The following is a 14,336-nucleotide window of genomic DNA, read 5'->3' as shown; positions in this document are numbered from 1 at the left end:
TCATTATGCTAATTTTAAACACTCAATGCCTACTATTCTTAATTGCATATATTGGCTAGATAAATACATTTAATATGACAATAGCCAAGTATCAGCACAAATATACCAAATATAACACATTTTATAAACGTTTTATAAATGTTTAATTCCCTGTCCAGGCGATTTAAATGGTCCGTTCCAGACCAGGACGCTGGCATATGATTGGCTGTCTTGTATATAAGGGCGTTACCAAGCCACAGCTTGAAATGCTCCGCGGGAAAATTCTTGCTCTCTCCACGTATTAATGTCGTTGTCCCGCCCAGCATGTATAAGACAAACACCATTGGACGAATTCTTGGTAGTGCTGTTGTCATCTTAAATTTAATTGGACATCAGATTCGTCTGTCATTTCAGGGAACGCCTTCTTTTACCTTCGAGGACAATGCTGAAAAAAGAGGAAGCGCATCTTATTGGAGGAATCGGATGTAACGGCGCTTCTCATTGGCTACATAGATTGCCGCTTGTGGACTGCATGTTTTGAACATAAATAAAAGCTACATTCAGCATTCTCTTCCGCAGCAGTGTTAAGAAAGGTCAGAGAGAGTGCAATCGAATCGGCAGCTCTCTGACAACAAAGTTCAAGGAAGATGGGCTTTTAAAACAAAGAATTCTCCGTCGTTTATCTAATCTGGATCATCGAAGGGTCGCTATTATGCCATTTTGCAAGTTGTTTCTTTCAACCCTAAATTCGACCAATTGAAGCTCCTGCCCTGGGTGCTGTGTGCTCCTTAGCTTACTTGACTTAAGCCGTTGTCGTCTTTACCGTGTCTGACTGGATCCGTATTTTCAACAACGAATTGGCGGTTTTTGTGACTTCGACAATGGAATTTGATTCAGTTCGAGGCGATATCAGCCCTGTAAATGACCTACACAGCACCGGGCCCGGATCAGTCCTCAGACCTCACATTCTCTCCCTGCCCGAGCTCGGGACGTGGAGCTCCCCCTGCATGCAGAGCCTAGCCTCCCCCGAACCCATGGCAGTGCTGTCTCCAGTGACTAATCTGGCTCTAAACATGAATAATGTTGTTCTTGAAGGGTGAGTGATTCATTTTTTTTTTTTTTTATCTACAAAACGAGTGGAAAAATGTCAACCACAGAATTTCTTCGTTGCAGAGCAACTTCCTGTAAATGATCGAAGTAGATTACATTTTATTGCCCTTGTAAAACAAGGAAAATGTTTTATGTAATAATAGTGTTTATGGTGTGGTATAATAGTTGGCATTTAGTATATTCTAATTTTCTAAACGTGTTGTTGACATTGTGATGCAGTCAATGTGAAACGCCAAAGCGGAAGAAAAACCTGCCCCTCCTGAAGATCCCTTCCTTCGCATCTGATGCCTCTTCTGATGCAGGTTAGCTTGGGGAAACCGGCATTTATTGTCCTGTAAGCACTTTATACTGCAGCTTTCGCTTCAGTGTGAGGTGTGACATGTAATCGTACTGGAATGCGATCTGCATAAATGTTCGTAGGGCTGCTGTATCATGTAGGTGGTTTACCTGTGTACTCATCCCCCTCTACACAGGTCTTGGCCTGGATTTCCCCAGCCCTTTGGACTCTCTGGATGCCGAGCAGAAGTGAGTAGTTTTCCTGCCTATTGATCATCATTTCTGACACGTGAGGGAGCTTTGTTTGAGGATTATAAATTTAATCCCTGCAGTTACAAGGTCTGTGCATATGCCCAGAGTCTTGGTTTTCTGCTGATTAGACTGGCATTTGCTTTTTGCTTGGCTTGCATCACAAATCACAGCAGTGTCTGTTTTTGACAAATTCACATTAGTCAGTTTATTGAAAAGGAATAGTTTGCCCAAAAATGTAAATGCTCATTTTCTCACCCTCATGTCATCACAAATGTGGATGGCTTTATTCTGCAGAACACAAATGAATATTTCAGCTCCATACAATGCATGTGAATGGTGACCAAAATTGTGAAGCTCAAAAAAGTACATAAACATGGCATAGAATTAATCCATATGACTCCAGTGGTTTAATCCATGTGTTCTGATTAAATCCAACTGGTTTTGTGAGAACAGACCAAAATATAACTCCTTTTTACTGTTTACTGATGTCAAGATTTACAGTGAAAATGGTTACATTTTTCACACCAAATACTGATTGAATCTCTTCCGAAAATATTGATTTAACCACAGGAAGCTGATTCTTTATGCAGCATCTAAGTGCACATTGGAGATTCAAAGTTTTGCTCCCCATTCACGTGCATTTTATATGCCTGGGATATTCTTCAAAAAAAATCTGTGTGTTCAGTAGAAGAAAGTCATACACATCTGTGATTGCATGAGGGTGAATAAATTATGAGAATTTTCATTTTTGGGTGAACTATCCCTTAAACTTTTTAACTTTGGATAAAGCCTCTAAAATATTGTTTTCAAAATTTTCATTTGTCATTTCCTTGCACTCGTGTTGTTACAGACCCATATGTTCACAAAAACATTTTTCTTAAGATTATTATTTTATAGCTTCAGCTTTCACTGTGTAAATAGGAAATATACATTTTAGACTCCTAAACTTTCCTTTTGCAAATAGAATATAACAACAGTGAGCCTTGCAACAAATAGCATTGCCCCCATAGAGTCCCCCACTGAACACCGTCATTCTGGGATTACATGAAGAGACAAAAGCAATTGAGACCGCCTAAATAGATTGAAGAACTGTGGTAAATTCTCCAAGAAGCTTGACACATCCTATCTGCCAACAAAGAAAACCTGCGTTCTGTTGTACCTAGGAGAATTGGTGGTGTTTTAAGGCAAAGGTGTATACAGAATATTGATTTAGCTTTTTATATATATATATTTATTTATTTATTTATTGGACTTTGCTTGACATTAATTGATCAATGTAAACTGATATTATTGAAGACATTCTCACTATGCAACATATTCACAAGTTCCTAAGATTTTTGCACCTTACTGTTTATATTAGAATATACAGTCAGAAGGTTCCCTTTTATGATTTAAAGCGTTTGCTGTGAGATTCTTTCATTTGTAAGCAAAATGGATGTTAGAACTGAATTATATCCCAATTAATGATCAAAACAAATTGGAATTGAGTTTGTGACTCAGTCGCAGCAAGTCAAGAAATGTGTATGTTTGCCTCAACAATTGCACCATTAACTTACAATTTAACATTTTGCATACAATGAAAGTAAATGGTCATCGGGGCTCTTGCATGGAAGATAGTCATACATGTTTGAATCAACAGGCTGAAAATGGTAGTATTTAAATTTTTAGGTGAACCATCCCTTTTAAAGCTCAGTGATCCATCTTAAAAATGCTCCTTTGAGTTCTGCTTTCTGGCATTTTGCGGATATCTGCACCATATGTAAAAGGAACAGTGTTCATTTCCTAGCCATTTGGTGTCAATGGGAATCCATTCATCTGCAGCCAGACCTACAGCTGTTTGGGTTCCTCACACATCAGTGTGTGTGTGTGTTCTGTGGCATGTTGCTGAAGGGGGCTGGGTGAATGCAGTGGCACACTTTTATGCCCTGTGAGGAGCATCCGAGTAGAACGGTACTATGAATGTGTAGTCGTGAAACCCCCCTTTCCCTTTGCTATGAAAGAGACACGCTCCTTACCACCTCCCCCTCCAAACCACCATTCACTCTCTCCCCCTGCTCCCTTCTCCCAACAAAAGAGCCTTGCAGAGGGGGTAAATGTTGTGTGGGCATATAGTAAATTAGAAGATGCCCTCCCAACCAAATAATGCCCCCCCATTCCTCAGAGCTGCTTGAGGCTGTTTAGCATACAGGTGGGCATCGTGGTGTATTCTTTTTAAATATAGACTTGTGAGGGGCCTAGGCTGAGACATAAATGAGATTGAATAGCCGTCTGTGAGTAGTGTTCTGTTTTGGGTGGGAGGGTACTTTGTGTGCACTGAGAACTGTTGCAGTTGCGTCTAACAGAGTTTTCATTTTCACAGTTTTGAAAGGGCCATGCTGGATGCATCAAGAGCAGTAAATGAGTAAGTGGTCATGCATTACAAATCAGAAGGCATTCTGTTGCTAAAATCTGTTGTATTGACTCTGACTTTTTTCTTTAGGAAAATGCCCATCCGAAGGATAAATTCTTTACCAGTAAGTTGGTTCTTTTAGACTTTTATAAATTTTATACTGCTGCATTAATAAGGGATATTCAGAATTTTGGCTATTTTGCCATGGAAATAAACAGAACTCTGATTTTCTTTCCATAGTTGCAGTTATTGGGTCACAGTCCCAATCTGAAGAATAAAGAATGTGATCCGTCCCGTTATGGAGTATGGACTCGCACACATGGCAGTGGCAACAAAGAGAATCAGGCTGAGGTGTGTGTCTTGGTTTTTATTTTATTTTTTTTCAGTCAAGGTTTCTCTGAAATTATGGACTTGGGGATTTTATTATAATATTTTTCACAGGGCTGAAAAAGTAAAAGAATAATAATGATCGTTTTGGAAATAATGTAATGGATATAGTACATTTTTGTAGTTGCTCTCTCCTCTAAAATATTTAAGACGCTGGACATATTTTTGTGTGGAGTGAAACTATTAGTGAGAATTGACTTGAGCGATTTTGTTCTTTTGAGACAATTCTTTACAGTGAATCAGTTAACAAATCATTCTTAAATCATTATGCTGCAAAAACTGTAACAGTCATGGAAATTCTTTGGTCAAAAAGTGTGGAAATACTTTATAGGAAAATTCTATAGTCAATAAAAAAAATTTTAGTTTTAAAATATTTCATCCAATAGAAGAATCCTTGGTACTACTGTTGCTCATGCAGTATGAAGTGATTTTTAGAAAATCAGTGGTCAAGGTGTGTGAACCTTAATTTTTGGCATACTATGTCTTATGCCTAGTTTGATCCAGTCTCTTGTTTTACAGGAGAATTTTGAGTTCAAAAAGCCTTCCATACCTGCATCTCGCTGTCGTATGCGCTCTACTGGTGGGGCCAAGGAGGCATTCGCCTGCAGACCAAACTCTGCTCCTGCACTAATGGTACAACACAAGCTTGTAAAAAGCACGTTGGTCTTTCATGTTTTAATTGTGATGTCAATATAAAAAAATTATTTTCTTCCAGCTTTCCCCACCATCATCCCTTCAGTTCGACTCTTCTGATGAGAGCAGTCCCTTCATACTGCGACGTCCCTCTCTCTCCTGTGTCCCTGATGATGACGATGATGGCTTCTTGGAGGGGCTTGATGACATGGAGGTTCGAATCTTTGTCTCTGGCTACAGCCTTTTGTTTTATTCACATTTGCATTGATCGTTTGTTAAATAACCTCCCAATGTGTCATTTGCATAGAATGACTCTGATGTTCCTTTTGGAATGGATAGTCTTCTCACAGCTCCTCTGGTGGCCAAACAAATCATGGACTTTACTGATTCGGTAGGTTTTATTTTTTTTGCTCAAGCATAGCAAGTTCTTGTTTGTCTCATTGGGTTGATTTAGTTGGTTTGATTTAGTTAAGCTGGTAATGGACATGATAAAATCCACTTTCTTGCCCTTAGCCTGTAATTCGCTGTCGTCCACGTGGGTTGTTCCGATCTCCTTCTATGCCCAGCCCAGGAGGGCGTGTCCCACTAAAGAGACCCGACAGGCCGCAAGATGAGAACACACCTATCAGAGTGAAGAGGAGACGGAGCCTGGCAGGGACTCAAGTCTCTCCTGCGGAGCAGGAGGATGCCATGTCACATCAGGTCAGACCACAGTGGGGAAAACAAAACAAAAAATAGGAAACACTGAGCACTTAATTAGGAGACCTGTACACTTACTACATGTGATTTGTCTAACCAGCCTACTGTGTGGCAGCAGTGCATAAAGTCATGCAGATATGGGTCAGGAGCTTCAGTAATGTTCACATCACCCCCCAGTGATTTTGACCATGGCATGCTTGTTGGTTCTTTGGAGATTTACTCAGAATGGTGCCAAAAACAAAACCATCCAGTGAGCTGCATTTCTGTGGACTTAACGGCTTGTTTATTAGAGTGGTCAATGGAGAATTATTCCATAGGAACTCACACAGTAACTGATAACCACTGCAAAATTGTAGTGAGCAGAGTAGCATCTCAGAATGCACAACACATCGAAGCTTTTGCTGGATGGGCTACAACAGCAGAAGACCACGTCTAGCACTTTTTTAGGACCATAGTTTTTCTAATTAAGTTTTCAGTGGGTGAATCTGTGTTCCGAATGCAGTAAGCTATTCCATTCGGAACATTGCCAAACCTACCCATTTGCAGCCAGAATCTGAGACCTAACTTTGAATCCTTACTCTTACAGGTTCAAAGGTCAAAGTCGTTTAATCACTCACAGATTGAGAGACTGTTGGATACAGATCCCAGCAATGTGATTGGAGATTTCACCAAGGTGATTATGAACCAGGCTTCATTTTTATGTCTACATAAAATTCTGCCCTAAATCAATGTTTTAAAGAGTGCATTTGTGTCTTTTTGAAGCCTCCAGCTCTGCCCACGGTAGATGGAAAACACCAAGAGTTGAAATACATCACTCCAGAGATTGTAAGTTTGCACACATTAAGAACAGGCACGTACATTTAAAAAGCAAAACAAACAATGCATTGGACACATCTGGTGTGCAAGCAATGTCAGTTCAGTGTGTCAGTGCAGTCCAATTAAGTCCATAACATGTATTTCTGTGTTTAACAGATGGTTCAAGCAATGAATGGTCAGTATAGTGATCTGGTGGAAAGGCTGTTCGTTATTGATTGCCGCTATCCATACGAGTATGAGGGTGGCCATATTAAGGTGAGCCTGTTACTTGCAATGAATTGTCATCCTTGCCGTTGCATGTTGTTTGTGTAAGTCAAATTGACTGTGTTTTGTCATCAGGGTGCCCTTAACCTTCATCAGGAGGATCAAATTGAAGACTACTTTTTACAGCATCCTATTCTCCCAGAAAGTTCTGGGAAGCGTGTCCTGCTGGTGTTCCACTGTGAATTTTCTTCGGAGCGTGGTCCACGCATGTGCCGCTACGTTCGAGAGAGAGATCGGGTTCTGAATGAGTATCCCAACCTCCATTACCCTGAACTCTACATCCTGAAAGGAGGCTACAAAGAGTTTTTCCCACTTCACAAGGTGTGTACGAGTGTTTTCACAGCACGTCATTTAAGGCCATGTTCACCCTAATATTATTTTGTTTTTGTTTCAAAACGCATTTATTTTGCTTTACGCACCTCATCCACACTGAAACACCATTTTCCTCCACTGAAAACTGTCTACCACCCCTAAGAATAATTTGTCTTCTAACCATAACCCTCGCTAGGACCCAACTTTAAGTGGCTATGACCGCTCCATCTAAAATGCATAGTCTGGGGTAAAATTAAAATGGTGTCCAATCGTCTCATGCACATTTCTGTACCCTCAACCATAATTCTTGGCTCTTAACACATCCCCAAAAAACATGGGTTATGTCCCCATCTTCTAAATGGCGTCACCAGCATAGTAACAAAGTCTACAATCTAGATGGTTTTCAAGTATAATCTATGCAAAATCTTAAATTGCATCAAACACTCCCTTGAATCTCTAGATGTAGACTTAATGTTTGGTTTTTTTTTTTAGAATCCTAGTCCACAAAATCCCAGAATTCTGAAAATTCCATTCTGTGCCAGAATATGGTATTCGTAACCAAATTCATATTATATTCTTAGAACATCACACACCTGAACTCTATATGCCATTTTGAAGAGAAGAACTAGGGCTTTCAAATGATCATTTAAGGCTAATCATACTTTATCAGTAAGATTCCACACAGCAATCTTTACAAAAATCTTCTCCGGCCACCATACTTCATCAGACAACTGCATTTTCAACCATTTTAATACCATATAATTCAACCATATAATCTATTGTTTAGATTATGGACCATTCTAGTGATTAGTGGGAAAACTGTATAAAACAAACATTCTAAATGTTAAGATACATTTCACATGACCACCCTTTAAATACTCCTTTTGAGCACCTGTAATAATAAATTGAGATTGCATCTGAAATTGAAGGTCCCAAACGCTGACATTTACATTTTGTGTTCTATAAAACACACACCATTTAATTTGAATATTAAATTGCACACAAATTACACAGTAAAACAAAAACTTTCTACAGTTAATACATTTTATAATAAAGAGTGCAGGAACCGAATGTGTTCATAAATGCCCAACAACAGCAATATCTGTGGAGAGAAAAGAGGGGAGGGGGAGAACAACACCAATAAACGCAGCCCAGCCTAGGCCTCTTTGCGAAACTGGTCACACTCCGCTGAGTGCCAAGACTGAAAACCGTTCCTATCGCGAATCAAGCGAAGTCTTTTGCTATTACATTCCGGCTACTTTAGTTTTATTTTCAGTCCTACTTTTCTAATAGCATAGCCAACATATCTTCGAGGACTCTTCAAATATAGGAAGATGGGCTGTGTGGAGTGATGACGAAGGGGGGACTACAGGCTTTAGTGTTTGCAAAGGGAAGCTTGCGTGAATATCGATACCTCCCCAGCTTTATTATTCACACCCAATAACCACTTAAACAATCATGTGCCTTTAGCTTATATTGTCATGAGTATCTGGCTGTTTTCAGAAATAAAATCGGTGATTGGACTGCGAAGATATTGAGACCGGAACCATGGGAATAATTGTTCCCAAATTGGAACGCTCCGGCTAGAAAGGGTTAATGGAAAGGATTTGCAATGGCAAAATGGGGACAAGAACATCCTGTTCAATACCAAACTAGGGAGGGGTTCTCTCAGGTGGAAGCGACCAATGAGCCAAATGTCTGAGACAATGCATAATGAAACAAAATCTGTGGTAGGCCTAACCCACCTTTGTCAACTGGCCTATGTAACTTATTGAAATACAATTTGGGATGTTTACCATTTCAGATTAAGTACTTCCGCTATGTTATCAAACTGCTTTAAGTAAGAGAGGGGAACATCTAAAGGGAGAGATTGTAGCAGGTAGTGTGGTATACAATTCATTTTAATAACATTAACCTCCCCAATCATAGATAAATGTAATTAAGCACACCTGCCCACATCACTGAAACCTTTTAATTAAGGGGCCAAAATTTACTTTAACTAAATCACACATTTGCTGGGAATAAATTTCCAAATATTTAATGCTCTGTTGGGGCCACTGGAAAGCACCCGGCTGAAAAACTGTTACTGGGGAGTACGCAGTTAGAGCCAAAGCTTTGGATTTAGACCAATTAACTCTGTATCCTGAGAACTTGGAAAAGGAATGAATGATTCTGTGGAGGCAAGGCATAGATCTAGTGGGGTCGAAGATGAATAATAAAATATCATCTGCGTAAAGATCCACACTTATGCACCACACCTCCCGCCATCACCCCTGGAAAATCGTCTTTTCTTCCCTTATCGTGGCAGTTAATGGTTCCTGCGGGGTGCCCCTAACCAGAGTAAAATAATCTGAAATTAATCCAGTTTGTACCGCTGCTACCGGGTGTCTATAAAGTAGCTTGATCCATTCAATAAAAGTATTTCCAAAATCTTAAAATAATCCCATTCTATCATATCAAACGCTTTTTTTAGCGTCAAGTGAGATGCAGCAACCGGAGACTGCTCATTCGCCAGTGACCACATGATCTTAATGTGACCACATGATCTTAATGTGACCACATGATATTAATTAGACACCTGATGTTATCAGAAGAGCTGTGGCCCCCAAGTAAACCCCACCTGAAGAGTTGTCATTACTTAATTGGTTAGCCAAAATTTGATAATATTAACTGGATCAGGGAAATTGGACGGTAACTCTTTTGTCCTTAAGAATCAGACTGATCCTGGCTTGTGTCATGATTTGTGGAAGATTTCCATTCTTTAATGATTCCCTATAAACTTCTAACAAAAGTGAAGCCAGTTATGTAGCATAAGATCTAAATTCTGCGGCAAAGCCATCTGGCCCCGGAGCCTTGCCTGTAGGCAAGACCTTAATTACCTTGTCAAGCTCCAAGGTTATCTCAGAATCAAGAAACATTTGTCAGTTTAGGGAGCTCTAATGAAAGAAAATATGCCCACCCCATATCTTCCCAAATTTTTCTGCTCCCTGTTGGGAAAGATGCTTTTCTTGAAGAAACACTACATCATATTTCTTGCATTTGAAGAAAAGAAATAACCTTCCTTTTTATGGGGTGCCCCAACCCATTCAAATTCCATGTGGAGGGGGACAATCCATTCATTAACATTGGACATTTTTCCATGACGTTGGAAAAAAATTGATTGTCAAAATAAAATTATAATGACCACATTCCAAACTTCAACCCGAACCAAACAAACAGGGGGGAAAAAAAGAAAAATGTGAACATTAACCCCACGCATGACAGCGCCAGCTGGCGTCGCTCCCTCTAAACTCTCTGTCCATGTCAGCCTACTAGAACCCCTGTGACAACTTTGCCATTGGATTGCTCAAGTCTGGTACTTCATAAATTTTGTGAGCCCGAATTACCCAACAGAAAATACACTGCCTGCCCAATTAGGCAAATTGTATTCCTCAGGATTAATTTTATTGTTGAACTAACAATGCTCGCAGTCAATACAAAATTTTATTTAACCTCAAACCTGTTTGTTTAACAAAGAAAAAGGGAGTTATCTTTCTCACGCCCGTTTCACACATACTCCATATGCGGTGCGTATTTTATTTATTTTATCCGTACCCATGTTAACAGGTTAGAGCTTTTACACTGCACGCGGATTCAGTCCGTATATCCATTCCAGTTGCGGTGCGTATACAGCAGTGCAGCGATCTGTTCCACACAGTCTATTTTTGCTGTGCTGCACCACACTAAATTAAAGTGGCAGCGCATTGTTCACATTAAAATAGACCTGGCTTGACAAGAAACTGTAATTTCATCATGCGCATAATTACAGTTAATGTGTTCTACAGTTACTAAATTACAGGGTCAAGAAAAACAAAAGTATGATTATAGTCCCAAAATTTGCAAAATGCCATCATATATGCTTTTTTTTTTTTACCCTAAAAAAAGATGGTGAACCCAAATGAGTCTCATTCTTCTCCTTATTAGCAACAGATATAGCGCGATAGCTTTTCTTCTGTCAACAACTCGAACTACATGTAAAACAAAGAATCACAATGATTACAATTAATTTTCATACTGTTTCAATATCTTAATGTCAAAGTTAACGTTTGGATTTAAAATCAAAATTACTTAGACATTTTTGATTGTGTGGCACATAGAAACTGCGGATCAGTAGCGCACTGCAAACGCAGCATGTGTGAAAGCACTATAGGTTGCGCTGCTCCTGTACTGTATACGCACTGCAAACGCAGCATGTGTGAAAGCACTATAGGTTGCGCTGCTCCTGTACTGTATACGCACTGCAAACGGAGTATGTGTGAAACGGGCGTCAGGGGGATTTATAAGTCTGCACAATTATTATGCAACTATTAGTGTGCACAATTATTAGGCAGCTAAATGAAACCAAAAATTGAGAATACAAAAAATTAATTTCTCCCAACTTTGAGTAGGTGTAACAAATAAGTAACATGACAATTAAATAAACATTTTGGCCTTACAAAAATATTCAGTGAATGCCATGAGCCTTCCATCCATGGATTCTGTCAGTTTCTTGATCCGTTCACGATCAACTTGCACTTAAGAAGCAACCACAGCCTCCCAAATGCTGTTCAAAGATGTGTATAGTCTTCCCTCACTGTAAATCTCACATTTGAGAAGGGCCCACACGTTCTCAGGATTTAAGTCAGGTGAGGAAGGGGGCTAGGTCATTATTTGGGCATCTTTGAGGCCCTTGCTTGCTAGCCAAGCAGTGGAGTACTTGGATGCATGTGATGGAGCATTGTCCTGCATGAAGATCATGGCCTTCTTGAATGCTGAGGACTTCCTGTACCACTGCTTGAAGAAAGTACTTTCCAGAAACTGGCAGTAGATTTGAGTTGCGTTTCAGTCCATCTTCAACTCAGTCCAACTATCTCTTCCTTAATAATAGCAGCCCATACCAGTACCCCTCCACCTTGCAGGTACCTGACTCTGATGTGGTGCCGTGTTCATTAGTGATCCAGCCACGGGCCCATCCATCTAGTCCATCAAGAGTCACTCATTTCATCTGTCCATAAATCCTGTGAAAAATCTGTCATTAATTTCTTTGCCCAATCTTGACACTTCAACTTGTGAATATATTCAGTGATGGTCGTGTTTCAGCTTTATTGACCATGGCCATGTGTCTGAGCACTTGACACCTTGTACTTCTGGACACTCCAGGTAGGTTGCAGTTCTGGAATATGGTAGCATTGGAAGATGATTGGTTCTTGGTAGCTTCAGTTTAATTAAGTCTTTTGCAGTTAATTTGCACCCTTTTTTTTTTTTTTTGTGCCCCAGTTGACTATTCGCAAAAAAATATTTGCCAATCCGGTGGTCACGCCTCCGTAGTTTAGCTATTTCATGAGTGTTTCATCCACCTGAAAGGCATTTAACAATATTTATCTTTTCAGTGTCGGTTAAATCTATTTAATTTTATTTTGTAATTAAGGTGCTTTATTATTATGCACACTTTGCACATTTTTGAGGTAATCAAGCAGCCTAATTATTATGGACACCATGATATAAGGTGTTAGTCACTTTCGCCACACCCTCCCTCATTACTCAAATACATGCCACCTGAAAATGATTGAATCCAATATGCTTTCAAGTTTATATGGTTTTGAGTTGGAAAATGTGCATGGAAATTATAAGATCAGAATACTCACTACACCTAATAACTGGCATGCAGTGTAATCTTTAAAACAAACTTCAGCCAATAGGAGGAATAAGCACAAAGATGTATGTAGATTCATCCACATAACTGCCCCGAAGGTGTGTTCACTGATGTGTTGGATTTAGACAGGATTAAAATTACGAGTACATCTGTGAAACCAATAGCATCCTGGGTGAGAACTAGGGCTTACAAAGAAATCATTCTTTTGATTCCTGCATGTTTAGTCTTTATTACTAATTTATTTGTTTTGTTTTCAAGCTTGTGATTGAACGTTTGTTTTTGCCTGCAGTCGGTGTGTGATCCTGAGGCTTATAGGCCAATGCATCATGAAGACTACAAAGAAGATCTGAGGAAGTTCCGCCTTAAAAGCCGCACCTGGGCTGGAGAACGTAGCAAGAGAGACATGTACAGCCGTCTCAAGAATCTTTAAGACTCGTACACTCCCACTCCATTATTTTACTGCCTTTTATTTGCTCACACTGCCCTCAAACATTAGACAGGGTAGGACTTGAAGAGGTGTTTTGTGGGATTTGCTTTGAGACGGTTGTCAGTTTTCTGGTCTTGGTATTGTTTTACTGCCACAACGTAAAGCAGGTTTTACAGGCTACTATGTATTTCCACATGGTAGGCCTCCCATTGGTCTGGTCACAACCCTCTAAAACTGCCATCATTCACTACCACCCTGATGTCCTTAGAAGCTCACAGCTAAATGTCATTGCCATGCATACATACTTTTCATACACGAGTACTTTTAATCATTTTAATCCCCTATTATTTTGGTCCACTGTACTAAGTCTTTGTCATTTACTAATTTAACTTTATTTTTCATTTTTTCCCAATTGTGGTGAAAGTGCTGTTATACCTTCAGGCCCCCTCTCACATCTGGTGAGGTGCCAATTGATTATAACTGCATTTACATCAGGATAATTACTACAATTATAAAAGTTTCCTTTTAAGGTCGTTTCCGGAGTGTCTTTTCTATTATGTACAGTTTCCTATAACCGATAACAAATCACATGATATTTACCCCTGCGTGTTTGATAAGGATTTTACAAGATGCAAGATTTTTATTTTTTTAAGAGCAAACAGGATTATGCCTTTCCATGCCATTTGATGTGACTGTCCCACCATCCCCTTTTTTTATTTTTTTTTAAATAAACTGTTGACTTGACTGACCGCTTTAACTCAACCTGATGTTAGCTGCTGGTCAGCAAGTGTTGACCACTCAAATGTTCACCAAAATTTTCTGAGACAAGATCATTATTTGTACATTTTAAACCAATTTGACTAGTTGAATTATAACCGTATCTCCCATGCAAGAGTGTGTGTTTTGTAATTTTTGCTACCTGATTTTGTTTTATTGGTCCTGTGACTGAAAGGCTGGTTTATGAATTCCTGAATAAAATTTTAAGTTTGAATGTGGGTAATAGCTCAACAATGTCTTGGAGTCATTTGTTTGCTAAAGAGGATGAGTCGCTTGTTTTCAAAAATACCGGTCATGCAGGGACCTTGACTGTGGTTAGCCAAGCACCAGCACGTGTTCTTGCA

The 14,336-nt window shown here is 39.5% G+C and overlaps 1 protein-coding gene across 1 annotated transcript; it reads left to right on the top strand.

Moving 5' to 3' along the window:
* Positions 1–550: 550 nt before the first annotated feature.
* Positions 551–14,240, top strand: cdc25b (cell division cycle 25B). Its single transcript, XM_052151202.1, has 15 exons — positions 551–1,075; positions 1,309–1,391; positions 1,563–1,614; positions 3,977–4,018; positions 4,097–4,130; positions 4,247–4,357; positions 4,913–5,026; positions 5,109–5,240; positions 5,334–5,417; positions 5,540–5,728; positions 6,312–6,398; positions 6,488–6,550; positions 6,698–6,796; positions 6,881–7,126; positions 13,078–14,240. The coding sequence occupies exons 1-15, from the start codon at positions 861–863 to the stop codon at positions 13,216–13,218; spliced, it is 1,692 nt and encodes a 563-aa protein (XP_052007162.1). The 5' UTR covers positions 551–860; the 3' UTR covers positions 13,219–14,240.
* Positions 14,241–14,336: the final 96 nt, after the last annotated feature.

This window comes from Xyrauchen texanus, chromosome 20 (assembly GCF_025860055.1).
Source record: "Xyrauchen texanus isolate HMW12.3.18 chromosome 20, RBS_HiC_50CHRs, whole genome shotgun sequence".
NCBI classification, from domain to species: Eukaryota; Metazoa; Chordata; class Actinopteri; order Cypriniformes; family Catostomidae; genus Xyrauchen; species Xyrauchen texanus.
The sequence above is the reverse complement of the archived record's forward strand: the minus strand, read 5'-3'. Positions and strand labels throughout refer to the sequence as shown.